Source organism: Anneissia japonica, unplaced genomic scaffold (genome assembly GCF_011630105.1).
Source record: "Anneissia japonica isolate Jap-2015-1 unplaced genomic scaffold, ASM1163010v1 scaffold456_len727751_cov192, whole genome shotgun sequence".
Taxonomy (NCBI): Eukaryota; Metazoa; Echinodermata; class Crinoidea; order Comatulida; family Comatulidae; genus Anneissia; species Anneissia japonica.
This window is the reverse complement of record NW_022713155.1, coordinates 93,779-113,045: the sequence shown is the minus strand read 5'-3', so window position 1 is coordinate 113,045 and position 19,267 is coordinate 93,779. Positions and strand designations below refer to the sequence as shown.

Here is a 19,267-nt window from a genome sequence, read left to right as displayed (position 1 = left end):
ATTTGCGCACACCTAATTTTATATCTGCGATCACTTGTGCATCCTTGGGCTGCTAATTAAATGGAAGTAACTGTGGGCTTACTTTAAGTAGTAAAGTAAGTAATACTTACTGTGCTTCTTCTGTTCCACAGAGGTTGAACTCCTAAATTGTTACTGTACTCAAGCATTCAATACCATGACTTTGTGCCATGTGGTCTTCAAGCTAAGTAGTAGAACTAGGCCAACAGTATTGTATAAGAAAGCAGGCTTAGAGCTGTCTCTTATACACATCTTTGCACTAAACTAACCTTTATACTGTATATCTATACATCAAGATATGCTGTTATTTTCCCTATTTTCAATATTAAAATAAACATTTTTAACAATTTGGTGATGGTTTCTGCCTAAGAAATCCCTGAAATCGTAAACTTTGAAGGCTGATTTCTCAAATATTTCTTTATACAGCTGTATGTTTAAACTCCTATAACTTCATAGCAAAATGACGAATTTAAATGATTCTTTTACCAATTCATAGCTCTCATTTTTTCTGTTTTCTGTATTAATAACCAAAAAATCATGTTTTGCGATGAGTGACTGATGTGGCTTATCTTTGCCACATACACTTACCACTTATTGCTATCATGTCATCATAGGCCTTGGCCAGGTGGGATATAGCATCTTGTAACAGCTCCATTGTCTGAAACATAATGAATAATTTAGCTCATTTAATGAATCAAAATTTGTTATATATATTAGATAACCTTCAACGATCAGATAGAAAGAATGATTTTTGCTAAGTTAGAGACCTTACTGATTATCCAGCCAATTACGAATCTGCTGACTATATGTAAAAAAAAAAAAAGGATAGTAAAGTTGTAATCTTTATCCACAGTACTTGATTAGGATGTGCAATTAGGTACAAATGAATGTCACTCCAACAACTGACACAGCCATTTTATTCTACGTTTCTCTTGTATTTAAGCAGGGGTGAAAAAAAAAGAATAAAAGAAAGGAAAAGAAAAAAATGACAAGCCAGAATGCCTCAAATGTTATTTTCGGGCGTCTAGAACACAAACATTTCGCGGGGGAATTCCCCCGACCTCCCAACTTTCGCCTTTCCCTGGATCCGCCCCTGTTGAGCATCCCATCAGAATAATGATCATCATGTCTGATGATGATTAAATAAAAAGCGAAATTTAAAAAATAAAAATAGCCTAAGCCTTGTTAGTTTTTGGAGTGACATTCATGTTATTTAGTTATCTACTCGAGATACATCTGAAGGCTGTCATTATACTAAACCGAAATATGTCTGGCCTGCTTTGGAAATGTATTATTTATATATTCGTTATTTGGTCACTTGAGTAACATGCTGGATCAAACAATAAATATTTCATAGAATAAATTGATCTTAGGCTGCAGTGCAGATGATACAACGCAGTGTAATACGCCTCGATGAGTGCATTCGGTTTGTAATTTTATGCCCAGTTATGCGTTCAGCTTGGCGGCATGCAAATACTGCTTATAAAAATATCATTGACCCACCCATCACGTACTAAAATATGGGCGTGGGCTAACATCTGACTTAAGCACTGTTGACAACGGGCACTTAAATAATATGGTTACTAAAGATAACATTTTTATATTAACAATAATTTTTCTTAATACATTCTTGATATCACTGTTGCTCCAAAATTAAGCTTACCTGTTTTGATGCCGGTTGCTTGCTTGCTGTTGCTTAGTGTAAACGCTACAACAACAACCACATTTCAACAGGGACCAGCTTGCAGCGGCCAGTGGGCACAAAGGGATAATCCCCATTCATCGAATGAGCCAATCCAAGTCTTCTATCATGCTTTCGAAGACTGATATTTTCGATCGAACCATTAGAAAGCTCGGTCGCCATTGGACATTATTGCTATGGTAAGATATTTAATCAGTATAAAAAATGAAATATTAGCTTAGGTTTTTTCAATAAAATAATTAAAACTAGATTAAGTGACACGTTGATGAAGGAAGCTATAAGATAAGGTATGTGGTATAGTATATTCATCGTATTTTATTTAAACAAAACAACTAATGTATAAGCCCTATAAAAAATGAAATCGTCCACAAACTGGCTGGACGGACTACCTTCTTACCGGGTGAATGGAACGATAGCGTTGCTGCAGCTACGGCACTAATCAACAGACCAGGCACATAGAAAAAGGTTGTCGGCGGAAGAAGTCGTCGAAGTGTGAAGAAAACTGTGAGAAAACCCAAAATAATATAATTTTCCTGTTGAACGAAACGTATCTCTATTTTGGTAAGTCTTTTTTTTTTTTTTTTTTTTATAGCCAAGGAGTTTATAGAAAGATGGGGAAGGAGCTTTCTTGCAATGTGTAGAATAGATATTTGGTTTAGGAGTACCTACCAGGGAGTTCACTATATAACAACTCCCTGGGAGTACTACCCCGGCACTGACAAGTGAGGATGTACTTAGCAGTGTAAAGTCTTAGCTAGTAGAATGAATAGCCTAGAAGAATAGATGAAACCACCGTATTACTCCTTAACGATGGGGGGAGTGATTTGCGCACACCTAATTTTATATCTGCGATCACTTGTGCATCCTTGGGCTGCTAATTAAATGGAAGTAACTGTGCTGTGGGCCTACTTTAAGTAGTAAAGTAAGTAATACTTACTGTGCTTCTTCTGTTCTACAGAGGTTGAACTCCTAAATTGTTACTGTACTCAAGCATTCAATACCATGGCTTTGTGCGATGTGGTCTTCAAGCTAAGTAGTAGAACTAGGCCAACAGTGTTGTATAAGAAAGCAGGCTTAGAGGCCTACGTTTAAATACTGATTTTTTTTTTTTTTTAATATATTAGATATAAATATATAGCCTATAGGACTTGTACTACTGTCCGCCAAAGAATCTCTCTCCGTCCTCTCTGAGCACTTGACACAACAGCACGGAAGGAAGGGTGGATGGTTCTGTGCTTATCCGCGCATGAAGACCACAGTAAATACTTGCGCACATAACCCGAATTGCCGTAGTCGACGGCTCTCCATCCCCTTGCATGTGCCTAATGCTATACTGTCTGTTAATTGTCGGACCGGAAAAATATTTCCTTTTTTTTCAAAACATGCATTGGCAAAATGTTAGCGATGTGCATTTGGCTTTAGCAGCAAAGTACTATAATGCAATTGTCCGCTTTTTTAACCTGAAGATGGCAGCTCACCTCTTTGTAAGAATGGTAAATTCCAAAATGCAGGAAATTAGAATGATTCATATAAACGATCGTGGTATGGTGACCAAACCATGTAGATAACCAACAGAAATTTAAAAGGCGGGCACACATTGTGTTGTACGACGGTCATACAACTGTCAGCCGACGAATCCATCTCTGTTCTCTGCGATAAGCTCTTGATGAAGTGACACGGTCTGATTGTCATTTGCTGTCTGGGCAGATCATCAATAATAACGCTCCGTTGCCACTGTCGTCTTCCTGCGTTTTTTATGGAATTGCATCCTGTTTAAGTTAAGAGGTGGGTTAGGAAATTAATGCTAAATGCTGTATGTAAATATTTTGCCTTTTGTATGCTGCAGATTTCAAAATTACTACAATCTTTTTGAAACCTTATCTTTATAGGGGAAGTGTATCAGACTTTGCGAGTCTCAGCCATTATTAATGTGTATTTTATCACCTGTTTCCTCGTCTATTACAGTGCTTTCATATATATGATGGAAATTGTTTGCCTCCAATTTTCATTATCAAATATTTTACATATGTAAATATGTATGTATTAAACCATCGTTCCCAATTATCGTAAATGTTATGATATCATTTGATTTTATTGCCAGCTCTTCTACTGTAGCTGGTTTTTTTTTTATATTTTTAATAATTGTATAACAAAATTTGTTGGAAATTAATCAGCTTCAGTGATTATAGATTGATCCATATGAACAAAAAGCAATGTTATATTTATAATGTAGGCTTACAGATCTAATGGACATAATGTCATAAAACGTTAATCATCCACGTCTCCAACAACACACAAATGGATAAAAATTTACGAGTCTACTTCATGAATACTTATCTGGATGAACTAATCTCTCTCAAAAGAGAGCACCCATCGAAAAAGAAACGGAACAGTCAGCCTTGGGTCCAAGCACAAGCGATCCCGCAACTATGCGTCATCCTCATTCTTTTTCGAAAGATCATTGATAGCGTATAGGAAAGAATTCTTGATATTTACGAGTTGCTACTGATCGAAGGTTTGGATTTTATCTCTGGATTATTATCTCTTGGATTTTGGATATTATCTCTTGGATTCAGGATTTACTCACGTGTTGTTGTTTCAAACCATGTCAAAAGCAGAATGTACTCTCGGTGTAGTGACCCGAAACCTAACCCCAAAATAGACAACCACTGGGATTTGTGCCCTCATTGCCGTTCTTATAATTTTTTACAAATTAAGTAAGTCCCTCAAAATGCTACTTTGTCATATTTTTTTCCCCAGACATCTACCACAACACCTCTGCCCATGGACCTAAACAGGGGCCCTAGATGGCCGTAGCCTAAGACTCACTTTCTTGAAAACTCACACCCCTCCTCCCTTTTTCCCAAGACTTCTACCGCACCACCTCTGCCCCTTGACCCAACCAGGGGCCCTAGATGGTCCTAGCCTAAGACTCGCTTCCTTTAAAACTCACCCCCCCCCCCACACATCAAAAATTCTTCCTATTGAACACTACATATAAACGATAAGGATAATAATAATAATTTCTAATAATTTAATGTGTTTCAATTACATGATTGTTACTACAGTAGTAATCTGTAATCAACATAGTAAAATGTTAAGCTATATGTTCTGAATTATAAACATCTGTTGTTTAATGCCATATCTGTTGTATAAAGCAGAAAAAGGCACCAACCCTTTCACTCAACCTTTCTTCACTCATAAAACAAAATTGAAGCAGGCTACAGTCACATTCAGAAACATTAACTAATTGCTGCCTGTTTGAAATGGTTATTTTCAGAGCATTAAAATGGATTGGCTTGTGAATCGAGGAGTTGAATTCTGGTCCTGGGCAGAATCAGTTGCAGGTAAGATTTATAATAATACAATAATAATAATTTAAGAATATAGGTTTGCTGAAAGGATTTTGGCAGGTGAAACAATTTTGTTACCAAACAAAAATAATTATAGTGTATGAAGTGAGAGTGCATTATAGGCAAGTACTGTAGCAAAACATAGTGTATTTTGTTTAGCTAACCGCTGTCACAATCTGCCAAACTGTTGTAAACAACACATTTATATTCTTTCATCACATGAAATTTTAAGCAATCAGATAAGCAAATTAAAACTTGATACGTTTAATAATGTACTTAGCCGAAATAAAGCAGGATTTTTTACAGATTGATAACACTCTGAAAGCATTACTGATACATTTGACATTTGTATGTCATGCAATGAAGACATTAGCAACAATTACAGTATTCTTAATTTGATGTGAGAGAGAGAAGCTGCAAGGGATAGGATTTAGTGGGAGATGGACCAAGTTCAAAACATATCATCATATTTCCTTTAGGGGCGTAGGCTGGTTTCTGACTCGGGGTATGTGGAAGGTGTGAAAATTTAGAATGCGAAGCTAAATTCATATTCCAATGAAAGCTAAATGGTCATTTTCAGTATTGTTTGTAAACCACTTATAGTGGAACTACTGTAGTTTGCCACTATGGGTGACAACACAACCCCCTTCCCCTACACCCATGCCTTCTGTCATTGTTTAAGACCTTTACTCTAATTGCCTCATCCTTTGGATGGAAATATAAGCCATTGATCCTGTGTGCATAATATAATACTGGTATGCATTAAGTGCATGAAAAAGAACTAGAGAAAGTAAATTATTTGTAATGATTAGGAAGGATATTGTCTCCCAGTGGACTGACAATGGTAGGCACTACACCGGGGATTGCCAGTGGCGGATCCAGAAATTTGAAATAGAGGGGGCCCTGGGAGGGACTTCACAGATGGAGAGTGTAGACCCCCTCAGCCCCACTATGGTTGGGGCAGATGTAAGAAAATTTATGATTATGGCACCTCTAGATGGATCGAAATGGCACTCTCAGACCTGAACTTGATTATAATTTGGCCTTTTTTATAATTTTTTTTTATAATTTTGAAAAAAAATTTTTTTGGGGGGGGGGCAGGCCATTTCAGCCCCCCCCCCCTCTTAAATGCACCACTGGTTGTCATGGGCCTAATTCAAATTCAAATTTTACATTTACCGTTGCAGATGTTCGAACTAAACATTGGTTTTTGATACCAAGTCCATATCCATCGTACACCATCGCAATCGTATATCTACTAGGAGTTTGGTATGGACCTAAGATCATGGAGAATTATAAACCTTTTAAATTGAATCGAATAATGGTAACTTATAACGCCTGCCTCATCTTATTGAATGCTTTTGTTTTTAAAGAGGTAAGTTAAACAAAAATCAAAATATTAATTGATTTATTTCAAATCCACACCAACAGCGAAAAATAAATCGCTACTTACAGGCTTGAAAAGACGTGGACAAGAAGAAACAAACAGACACAGAGAAGAAATATAAAAATGATGACAAAGATACAAAGAAAAATTAACAGTTACATCCAAAATTATTGAAGTATGCTTTTACCAGAAGAAAATACAAAAAAAATAAATTTTAAGAAAAGCAAAATAAAAAGTTAATAAAGGTGAATAAGATTATAAAATACAGGGAAATATATCCAATTTTTGGATGATACTATTGGTTGGCAAGTCATAAAATGAATTCTTCTAATGTATAAAATATATCTGGCAGATTCAGAGCCCTGATATTAAAACTTTTTAATATGGCAATCTTATGTTTCAGCATACTGTAGCTAACTTGGCGACCCACCATTCATTCAACTAATTTTTTCATGAACATTTTTTTCTGTGCAAGCAGTTTTCGATTAAAAATGCATAAATGGTTAAGGCCGGGTCAGTCACTGTTTCATCAGACAAAGAAAGAGGATCTTATCAAAGTATGTAATTATATTGTGACCAACTTGGTTAAGATGCTTGCCTTCCAATCCCAGGGTCCTGGATTTAATTCCTGTCAGAGTTGCAGGATTTTTTTCTCACAACCAAAACAACCCCACACTCTAAGCCACATATTCAGATTTAGTTTGTGTAAAGCATTGTGTGTGTATGTTTGTCTTGTGTAAGGGATTGTCAACTATAGGACAGTGATACAGTATATTCGCTACTGACAATCCTTTGTGCATGATTTGTGCACTTAATTAAATAAATAATAATAATAATAATAACCGTAATAATAATAATAATTTCACTAAATTGGACTTAAGAGGAATATTTTTTTTGTTATTTTCCCCTTAACATCATGTTATTTTCCCCTTAACATCGTTTTTTTCAATTGTTCTCTAATTTCTCCATTGTTTAATTTCCCTTAAGGCAGCTATTAGTAACAATGCCTGAAGTACTAAATATTATATTGTACGTACATTGCTGTAAACGTCTGGCTATATTCGGACACAACCTATAGTTTAAAAACCAATCCTGGGATTTATCAATCTCAGCTTAGCAAATGTCAAAAAAGTTAAGATGTTCCTCAGCAAATATCTTAAGCTTATTTATTAAAATCTTAGCTTAAAAATCGTCTTAGATGGTGCATGCGTACAATCGACTTCTTAATTTTCAAGCAATTTGTAAGCTAAGCAATTTTAATAATTCTGATTTAAGTAAAAATATTGACTTAAGAGAAATTTAAGTTGATTTCTAGTTTCATGAATCCAGCCCCAGGAATTTAGAGGGTATACCTCCTATTGTTAACAGTTTGATCATCATTGTTACTATGAGGGAAGGAGTCACATGCTATAACAAAGGAAGTTTCCTTAGAAGAAAAATTATATTAGAACATGACAAAGCTTTTTAATAAATTATTTGAATTATGTTTTTAATTTTTTTGAATGTTTTATGCTAATATTGATTATTTTTATTTGTTTTATAGTTCTTAATGTCAACAGTTTTTAATCCAGACTTTGATGTTTTCTGTAACAAGGTTGACTATTCAAATGACCCACAGGCCATCAGGGTAAGTCTTTTAACTATGTACATTTTTACGAACACTTTTATTGGCCAACCGATTTCTGTAATGCAACTACTGTAGTGTAGGCCCATAACCTGGTTCATGGGATGCCAAATTTAACTCAAAAATGTTTCTTTAATAAACAAAGTTATGGTAAAATACTCTTACAGTAGTAAACTGGTAAAATAGGGGGGTTTAAAACCCCACTGGTTTAAACAGGCATGTAGTGTACTTAATTTTAAATTCAAGCTTAACCAATTTAATTTATGTCTCTGACCTCAGTTTCAAGAATATATTCATTGAAAGTAAATTGTGTTTTAATACACCCTACTTATTTGTTTTCTACACTTGGGTATTGAGGAATATTAGACAAACCAAGGGTTAAAATGTTAGATAAATACAATATAGAACAGTTGTATTGTGTAATGTATGATCCAAAGGCCAAGACTCGGTGTCTGTTGATTCTAACTGTGTACACAAATATACTGTCAATGCATGTATTTGCCTACATCTGCATTAACATCCATGTATGTATAGTACTAAACATTAAATTTTTGTTAATAATGTTCATTTTAGCAGAGGCCTACATTTTTAACTATATATAAAAGAAGAATATATCAAATAGTAAACATTCATTATTAATATTATGTTACTAAGCAGAACACTTTATATGTGAAATTAGTTATGCTTCATGTCCTCGCACTCAGACACAAAATGCTCCAGAAAGTTAATCGGATCATAAAAATTGACTTACTATAAGTGTATGTTTGAAAGGTTGATTAGGAATAGGAAAGAATATAATGATAGGAAAGACATGTAAGCATGGTTGTACAGTAGCTGTTCAAAACTAAGGGTGGGTGAGACACATTTTAAGGGTGATAACATCAGTAAACTCTAAATATTAAGAGTGGATTTTAAGGATGGAAAAGTGGGTTAATAAGGGTGGGTGGAGAGCCATGAAATTAGCTTTAGACTGGGTGGAAAACTTCATGGCTGGGTGGCCCTGCCCACAATAACTACATCACTGATTGGAGATTCAAAATATTGTTGATGTACTGTATGTAGCTAAACTCTCAACGTCAGTTTGTTGATATTTCTTTTACCTCATTATACGTTTTTTAATGACCTTGTGTTGGTAGTAGATGCTCATTATAATATTTAGTTTTTAATTATAGTTTCGGTTTCTCTTCCTATATAATTTTTCCAAAACAGCCAAGTATTATATTTTAGCTACCATTAATTAGGCAAAGATGTATTTATTATTATCTCTCCATAACTCACTCTTTTGGTTTGTAGGGGGGTCAAAATATTTCTTTTAATTTAGGTAAAGCCAAAAATCTTGTGATTTGTGATTGTATGGGTTCCGGTGGCCTAGAACCTTATTAATCTATGCTGTAGCATGTCTTGGGACCTGCAGTGCAGTACAGTAAGGCTGTGTTGATTGTCTACTGTACCTACACCTTGTTTATTACAGACAGTTGATTTGGGGAAAATTTAATACCCCTCATTTATTTGTTTATTAAAGAAGATCCAAGGGTCACTTTTGCTGGACAATATATAGGGGTCATGTGAAATATTTAAAGACTACTTGCTTTTACACTGTAGAGGGTTTATAAGCCTAGTGAAATTTGAAAGTGTTAACTTTGGTTAACAGCTTTAATTATAGCATAGGAATCTACAGAAATTGTTTAAAAAATACTTTTTTAAAAATATTATGTTAACCATGTTTACAGCATGTTACAAATAAGTAAACTGGAGTGATTCATTTACATTATGCTGCTGTAATAATCTGTTATTCCAGCATGCATAATTTCATTTTTTCAAATAAAATTTATGTTTATGAATTATATTGTTTTTTTTTTGTATAGTTAGCAAATGCTACATGGTGGTTCTTCTTTTCTAAGATCATTGAATTGACAGATACGGTAAGTTGGAGCTCCTTGTCATTTCTTACAAAATTATATGCTCACCATTCTAAGAACGAGATGATTTATTAAATGGCGGCACCAGAGATTACCCGACGAGATCCAAGTTCCCCTATAGAGGGTCCATTTAACTAAGGTCCTCACAGGAATCCACATCAATCTCCACTGATTTTAGAATAGGCAGCTAAATGCCCAGAAAGGAAACTGTAAAAATGCTTTTTCTGGGTTCCCTCACATAACTTATCCTATCTTTATGTGGGGTGATTTGGGTTAGCTTTAAAAGACGTCTATAAATATGGTTATCTCATGTCAAATAGAAATTATGATAACATAATCTGTTATAATCACCTCAAAATGATTGTAATTTAGGCTTATCATTTTGAAATGGTATGACTCTTGTGTTTTAGAATAAATAAAATAGGAAAAAGCAGAGCTAAAAGAAATTAGTATAGATTTTACAGAATGGTATATTTTCAAATTTAAGAAAACTGAATAGGTTAAACACTGATGGCGTAATTGCATTGGATGTATTAATTTAAGTCTGCTAAAGGAGTCCGACCCAGAGGGAGACCATCGTCATTGTTAAAATATAATAAATGTGCTGTAAACTTTTTAACAGCTTCTTTAAAATTCAGGTTTCCAAACAACAATTCGAAATAAGAATGCTAGGCAGCGGATAGATATAACAGCAACTTTTAATTTTTAAAATATGTTTCGATTAAAACGTCATTTAACCATCATTCATCAAATCAACAAATGCAAAAGAAAGAAATAAACAGAAAATACTGCTCTCAACATATTTCAGTAGTAAGATTAATGCATATGCATGATAACAGTATTTTTATATAGTATGGTGTGATTATGGTGAATGGCTGAAAGTGACTATGGTCAGATATTTTAATTAGATTTTTTTTTAAATATAGTAGTTTTCAAAGTTATACTGCGGGCAGCAGGTTCGATAAAGAAGGTATAAAAAAGTCTTGCATTGTGTAGGGAACCGGCCACCTGCTAATAATGATGATTTAGAATAAAAATAAAGTTTTATTTTTAGCCAGTTAGTGCGAAAAAATTGAAATTACAGAAAAAATAAACAATTTTCTTTATTTTTATTACGCCCGCCATTGCCTTGAAATCTCCAAAAATAAGATGTATATTTCTTCCTAATCATATGAATTTAAAGCATTTAACCATTCCATTACTACACTGTTTATTCACCAATAAAATATTTTATTTTTATTTTGTCCTCTGTCCAGATGTTTTTGGCAAAACTATTTGCTAATAAGAAAACAAAATATTTTTTTTCTATTTTTCCTGCCCTCCTCTGGCAATCTTAAAAAAAAGTAAGTACAGTAGAACCCCTCATTTACGAACCCCGATTTTACGAATTCCTGATTTTACGAACGTAATATCATGTAATTGTTGTCATAAATAAAGTTCCTATTTCATGAACAAACCACACACCCGTATCAAGAATTAATTGTTAGACGCAGGCTAGAGTTTATTCACTCGGTCTTAGACGGTTTGCTGTACACTATCAGCGATCTCTACTACAGATAGTGTGCTTTGAATACACCGACATTCAACACGGCGATCATACTGTCTGCAGCCATGAGAAAACTCCGCCCAATGCGTAACTTGTCGGCATATCGATAGGCGCGTGATTTATTCATCTCTGAATACACACTCTCATATCGTAATTTAATGAACCCCCTAATTATAAATGGAATTTATTTATCAAATTTAACTAACGTTAATCTACCATTTCATTATTTCCCCCATAAAATAAGACACTGACACCCACATTTTCTTTTTATAACTTTATTATTCATTAAATAAATGCAGGCGTAGAACAATCGTATTGCATACAAAAAAAGTCCAAGCGCCGTGTCTACAGCCAATCAGCGCTCCTCTTTTAAAAAGTTGAGAACCCCTGGTTTCCGGGTTATTCTGTACAGGGTATTTACATGACGGCACAACCACATGGATCGAGTGAAAAACGTTGGTTACTCGTCCTGTTACGGTGCCCGCTGGGCTGTGTTCCTTCGAAAGCTAGACGATAAGTCATATTATTTGCCTGAGAAAGAGAGAATAAAGTTTCTATACACATTAACAAGTATGTATAGAACTGTACATTATTATGATCTTTATTTTGAATTTCTTTCGAGCGCAAGTTGGAGTTTTGGCTTTAGTCCAACAAAATTTAAGTCCAGGCCTAGCCTAGCCCACCCTAGCATATCGGTAGTGTAAATACATGGGAATTTCACACACCCCCGATTTGACGTACGAATGATTTTTACGAACACCTTTGGGCCCGTCCTGTACGTAAATGAGGGGTTCTACTGTATACGAAACAAGGTATCAAAAGTCTCACCTAATGTGTTTTGCATTTGTATTAGTATCATCCATAGGAAAATAGAATCATACTTTCAATGAATTGTACTACTCTCAATGAATTTTTAATGCTTTGTGTGTTAGGTATTCTTTATACTCCGCAAGAAACATACGCAAATCTCATTCTTGCATGTGTACCATCACTCAACAATGGTGATGCTCTGGTGGGTTGGCGTTCGCTGGGTTGCCGGTGGTAACTGTAAGTAATTAAACATAATATTGATAATGATATAATAGTAAGACATAGAGCATACATATCCACTGCAGTAATGCTCAAGGTGCTATGTGCTTAATTTATATATAATTTATTGGTTATTAATTACTTGTGGGTTTGGAGGTGGTATTTGAAAGTTGCTCTACAGCTGTAAAGAAAGTTGCTATGGAAATAATAAAAGACTTGGTTTTGGATTGGATTGGATTTATTGATTGGATAGTACACCGGGAGACAATCCCCTACTCTTTTCCGAAGAGTGTACTGCGTTATTTAACATGCACATGGGCCATAGATGCACATGAGACCAATGGCTTAAACGTCTCATACTAAAGATGGTGCGCTATTGTAACTTGTTTGTATTTCAGCCCTCTAGCTGACACACAAGGAGAGGCAGCGATGGGAATTGAACCGGGGACCTAGAGATCTCCACGGTTCAGCGCACACACCGTGGCTACCACCAGATTAGCCGACTGAGCTAAGCTGCTCTCTCTTTGGTATTGCTTGAAACAATCTATCACTATAAAAAATATATACATAACAACCTGTTAACTTATTTACAAGAACAGTACTGTACTGGTAATGTGAATGTAAATGTACAATATTTTTTGCAACATTAGTAGGTCACAGGTTGAAAGAAACGGTAAATATTAATGTTATTTTGTCTTATTTCACCTTAGCATATATGTGTGCAACAGTAAACACCTTCATTCATGTTGTGATGTATGGCTACTACTTACTCTCAGCCTGTGGACCAGCAGTCCGCAAGCACTTGTGGTGGAAGAAATATCTAACATCCCTGCAATTGGTAAGAAACTTTGTGAATACTTACCTTAATAAGCAGATTGTTGCCATTCTACAAAGAAGATAGAATCATCCATCCTCTCATCAGTGTTTGATTCATGTGCTGTCCACTTTGCTTGTCCTTGGGAATAGAACTTTATTTTTCTTTACACAGTGTGGACCTTTCCACTAATATATTCCCCACTTTTGGATATTGTTGCTAGGGTGTGAAACCTTAAAAAGTATAAAGAAAAGTAGCCATGTTTGTGAAACATGCTTGTATTCCTTGATATTAAGATGATGCGCTATTGAAAATTTAAAAATTCAGCCCTCCATATAAAACACAAATGGAGCAGCAGATGTAATTGAACTGGGACCGAGGTTATGTTAGGGGCTCCACGGTTCAATGCACACACAATGCTATCACCAGTTTAGCCACCTGAGCTAAGCTGATGTTTTGCTTTCTGATCTGCAAATGTTGTTGTGTTTATTAGATCAGCATGTTAACGTTGCCGTATTGTTGTTTGCAGGCCCAGTTTGTGTTTATCTTGATGCATACTCTTAACACTCTACGTGTCGGCTGTGATGTACGACACCGTCCATACATGATAACGTTAACGTTCTACCTCATTAGTCATATAGTACTCTTTGCCGACTTCTTCAGGAAGACCTATATCACCAAGAAACTACCAAAAGCTGAACAAAATGGTCACAGTAATGGAACCAATTATACGGAAACTCACAATGGAAATTACAACCTTCGAGAGAGACCAAGACAATCTAGTAGAAAAGATAATTAAGTACAATATGTCATTTAAACAAATAGTGCGATGAAATCTTAAATATTGTTTACAATTAAATAAGTATTTGTGGTGAAATTCTGATGATAAATTATAAATACTTATGGTATTTTGGCTAGCCATCATGACATCACAATTTGTGATTTCATCAAATAACATTGATGAAGTCATAGATAACTTTGATGACATTAATATGACATCCCATTTTTATGACATCTCAATCTAAATTACTTAACAATGATTACTAAAATATCCTTTCCTTTTAAATAATGTATACAATTTACCATCTTTCATAATTGTGTAATGTTGTCTTTGATATTCAAAGTATATAATGAATTTGAGAAGTCGATTGGTTGATTTGTCTTTACTCAGTATATAAATAATCCTAATAAACTGTATTCCAATACTCACTGTATTAAAATATATTGAGCATTTGAGCATGTTAGTGTATAATGGACCGCCCCTTCCCCGCCCCTTGGATATTGTTGCTAAGGTCCCCACCAAATGGCATTGTAAAAACATGCACGTGTTTGTGTGATGGTAACGTGTGTTTGTAGGATCTGCGTGTATTCCTGACTCTGATCTGATTGGTCAGTTAATTGACACCCCGGAAATGTGCATTGTTACATCATTTATTTTTTTGTTGTAAGGATGAACAAATTTAAATTTTAAAGAATTCTTTATTTAAGAGGGTGTGTGATTAGGGAATATTTCATTATGTTGGGTAAAGGCAAACAGAAATAACTTGATGTTTGTTTAATGTCTATTCTGTATTTAGTGCTGCTTTTATAAAGTAGGTTTTGTTCTCTTCATGCCATTATGTACTGGTAAAGGTTAGAGAATAACTAATCGCACTGTCATTGTGCTAAATAGAACTAAATTTCTGTATCATAGAAAAAAAAATTTACATAAAATTAGCAATAACTAGGGCCTAAAGAAATGCCTAAGATTTGTTTGCATTATTAAGTTGCAATTGTGTGTAACCATGTAGAATTGTATGAACCAAATTTCTATATCATTTATTTAAAACTTTCTTCACCCCCAAGGGTCCCTCCATGTCTGTACTACCCGGTAACCCGGTACCAGCAACTCTCGTCGTCCACCACAGGGGCTGTCTGGACCATTACACCGGAGTATCCCCCTACTCGCCTCAAATGATGTAGTGGGTCTTTATAGTGCGCAAAAGCCCTTGTGTACACTGGGCCTATGGTTTATAGTCCTTATCCAAGAACACTTGTTCTACCACCAGAACCATAGGCAAGCGTGCCATTTGAACCAGTGCCGATATTATGGCTGTAGGTTGATGCGCCCCTGCCTTAACCGCTCGGCCATTCTTGTTTACATACATGATCATTTCTAAGATAATCAAAATTCAACTTAATATTTCTAGAGACCAATTATTTTATTAATGTTTTGTTTATATGTTTGTGCAGTATTTGCATATTAAAGGCATCAACCATGCTTTATTCTAATTCTACTTTTTTCAGTGCCTGACTTGTTTTATAAGGTAAAAAATAGAAAAAATGAATCATGTTTGATATTTATCTTTGCAGCTGATACTACAAAGTTTGTCTTTGCCACAATATTTGCAATGTAATTAATAGGGCATCTTTAAAATTTGCACAATCCTTATTAACATTGTATATAATGAACATCAATTTATTTTTGTGTAGTATTATTAATTTAGAGATGTCTCAATACTTATGTTTTTTACAATTATCTAAAAACATTTTTATTAGTATGCAATAGTGTATAATTTCAGCTAGATGTTATTTGCAGTGTTGTGTACCGTATAATAGTCTTATTCTTGGTAAAGATGCACTGTCTAAACTAAAATCCGATATTTTAATCTTGCTTTTGTATATGTAACACGGGTGGGACCAATGTGTGGGCCATCGCCCGCAGGAAGGCCTGTCGCAGGGGAACCCCTTTCAAATCGTGGAAAACTGAAACCTGGTGGGGCCGAGGAGGGTGTGGCCCATCTGTCAGGGAACTGTGGATTACTTGTCGTGGAAAAACATTTTAGAATTTAATTTTATTAAAAAATTAGATCAATAAAGTGTTTTTCTTGCCAATTAATCGGATTACAATACTAATGTTCGTGGTAAATTTTTGCTGGCAATGAGTATAAGGATTTTTTCAGACCATTCAAACAGTGTATCTTTACCAAGGTTGTGCTGTGTGACATTTGATGTGTATTTAAAGGTTTGTGACTGTTAAAAGTGTTTCTATAAAGACTTACATAGAGGTCTGTCATAATAATTCTGTTAGAGTAATGCTGTTGTATAATATTTCAAAGGTAGAGCGTGTTCAGGTTAGCTAAAAAAGTGCACTTCCACCAATTGGACACATACACATATTTATTTTTGGTATACTAGTTAGACAATGCAATTTGCAATATAGAATTTGAAGCTGAATAACACTGCAAATGGTATGCGTCATACAAGCATACTGTACTTGAGTCTGTACTTTGAGAAATTCAATCATATTTTATTTTCCATACCTTTACTTTTTTTTATCATGCAACAATGGACATGAACATTCATTGACTTCGGATCTCTTATACACATCTCCGAGGAGGGTGTGGCCCATCTGTCAGGGAACTGTGGATTACTTGTCGTGGAAAAACATTTTAGAATTTAATTTTATTAAAAAATTAGATCAATAAAGTGTTTTTCTTGCCAATTAATCGGATTACAATACTAATGTTCGTGGTAAATTTTTGCTGGCAATGAGTATAAGGATTTTTTCAGACCATTCAAACAGTGTATCTTTACCAAGGTTGTGCTGTGTGACATTTGATGTGTATTTAAAGGTTTGTGACTGTTAAAAGTGTTTCTATAAAGACTTACATAGAGGTCTGTCATAATAATTCTGTTAGAGTAATGCTGTTGTATAATATTTCAAAGGTAGAGCGTGTTTAGGTTAGCTAAAAACCTGTTCTTAAAAGTGCTCTTCCACCAATTGGACACATACACATATTTATTTTTGGTATACTAGTTAGACAATGCAATTTGCAATATAGAACTTGAAGCTGAATAACACTGCAAATGGTATGCATCATACAAGCATACTGTACTTGAGTCTGTACTTTGAGAAATTCAATCATATTTTATTTTCCATACCTTTACTTTTTTTTATCATGCAACAATGGACATGAACATTCATTGACTTCGGAAGAACGAAATGTATATAATTTTGCACCTATGAATATATCTTCAAAATATTGCTGAAATGGTACTTAAGTTTAGTGTCTTAATTAAATTCAATTATATTTTAATTTCCATACCTTTACTTTTTTTTTATCATGCAACAATGGACATGAACATTCATTGACTTCGGAAGAACCAAGTGTATATAATTTTGCACATATGAATATATCTTCAAAATATTGCTGAAATGGTACTTAAGTTTAGTGTCTTAATTTTTTAATATTTGATGAATTCCACCACTACATAAGTAATTATTGGACAAACCACCATGGTTTCATATTTTAAATGATATATTTTCACTGTTACTTAAATTATATGCTTTTCATATATTGTTTAATGATTAGGTTGCAATGCTTTCAATATGCAGTTGTTTGTATTTGTCTAGGTTAGTACAGTAGTAAAGTGATGTGAGAGTTTTTTTGTAGTGCATTAAGTGAAATGTGTTTGTCCTGCCTATGCATGCTTTAAGTTGACACTGTATCATGCAAAATATTTTGCACTCCCTCTGCAAAGATGGGGGTATGTACATAAGGTTATACCAGAACCTCCACAAAAGTGTTGCCTTACATTGCAAAAAAAACTATTTTAATTGGTCGCCAACAGATCCACAATACAGTACACTTTTCCAACTATTTTCATATGCATGTATGGTCCACATTGGATAGAATTATTCTGTACTTAATTACTTGTACTTAATTTTATCTTTAATGTTTGTTTAGTAGTCAGTGTTGTTAGAATCGTAAATATAAATTAGTATGGTAAAGTAAATGCAGCTGATTTCATGAATTTGTGAAATTGAATCAGCTGAAATGTTCTCTTTATAAAAATGTTACTAAGCTAAGCTAATGTTACACTATCAAGCAGCTTCACTTTATCTCTTCGTTGCCTCTTAAGAGAAGAACTGAAAATTGAAAAAAAAATATGTTAAAAACATTTGTAATTGCAAGGACAACCTCTCTAAAATCAATTAGTAACAAATAAGTTATTATATTCAATATTTATTTAGATGTCCAGAAGATTTGTCTGGTTAAACAAACTGGACTAGATATATTTGTTTTATATGTATTTTTGCAAATGGCTGAATTATTTGTAGTGATGTGATAAATAATTTAGACATGTTGATGCCTATCGTTGTCACTAATATTTTTTTGTTATAATCCTTTAAAAAAAAACCTCAAAATTTAATTGAAATATATACATATTTAGTTGAAGAGACCTCTTTTAGTAGCATTTGTTGGAATTGTCATAAAGTGATAGGGCATAGGCTGGGGAAGGGGTTGCTGGGGATAGCAACAGGCCCCTACAGTGGAAAAATAAAAATGACAAGGGATTCCGTTCACTTTTTTGAACCCCCTACCACTCTCCAGCCTGAACCAGTCCAGTGGCAGATTGAAGGGGGTGCCCTCCCCCCAAATTGTCCAAAATTTATTATAAGGAAATGGAGATATAAAGAAAATTATATTCAAAAATCTAAAGGGTGCATCTAGAGGTGCCATAATCACCAATTTTCTTTTACCTCTGCCCCTACCTTGGTGGGCCTGAGGTGGTATATCCTCCATCTGCGAAAAGACCCCCTGCCCCCTTCTATTTTGAATTGCTGTATCCGCCACTGCAGCCTTCTCCTCTGATTGATATATGCAAGACCGTCCAAGATTTCTTATATTTTTACTGTTTTTTTTTGTTTTGTTTAATTAAAGGTGTGTCTTGTTGATTCTCAAAAGTATTGTTGTAAGTCATTGATGCCCAGTAGTACGCATTGAATATCTAGTAGTAGGCCTAACTCCTCTGTTATCTGATTTCAGTATAAAAATGAATAAAAATTTCTTTTAAATTCCAAATTCCAAACATTTGTGTCCCTGTTTTC

The 19,267-nt window shown here is 34.5% G+C and overlaps 1 protein-coding gene and 1 long non-coding RNA gene across 3 annotated transcripts; one reads left to right on the top strand and one right to left on the bottom strand.

Moving 5' to 3' along the window:
* Positions 1 to 384: 384 nt before the first annotated feature.
* Positions 385 to 2,227, bottom strand: LOC117108269. Its single transcript, XR_004445348.1, has 3 exons — positions 2,118 to 2,227; positions 1,682 to 1,894; positions 385 to 676 (listed from the first exon to the last, which is right to left on the bottom strand). It is a non-coding gene; the product is annotated as an uncharacterized LOC117108269 (long non-coding RNA).
* Positions 1,850 to 19,242, top strand: LOC117108268 (elongation of very long chain fatty acids protein 4-like). 2 transcript variants are annotated; one of them, XR_004445347.1, is made up of 9 exons: positions 1,850 to 1,899; positions 5,001 to 5,067; positions 6,261 to 6,448; positions 8,004 to 8,087; positions 9,950 to 10,006; positions 12,482 to 12,596; positions 13,289 to 13,416; positions 13,922 to 16,490; positions 17,101 to 19,242. XR_004445347.1 is itself a non-coding variant. In XM_033250241.1 (8 exons), the coding sequence occupies exons 2-8, from the start codon at positions 5,010 to 5,012 to the stop codon at positions 14,189 to 14,191; spliced, it is 900 nt and encodes a 299-aa protein (XP_033106132.1). In that variant the 5' UTR covers positions 2,145 to 2,281; positions 5,001 to 5,009; the 3' UTR covers positions 14,192 to 15,715. The 2 variants fall into 2 exon arrangements, 1 of the variants encoding a protein (XP_033106132.1); XM_033250241.1 differs by lacking the exons at positions 1,850 to 1,899; positions 17,101 to 19,242 and adding an exon at positions 2,145 to 2,281 and having other exon boundaries at positions 13,922 to 15,715.
* The last annotated feature ends 25 nt before the right edge of the window (positions 19,243 to 19,267 follow it).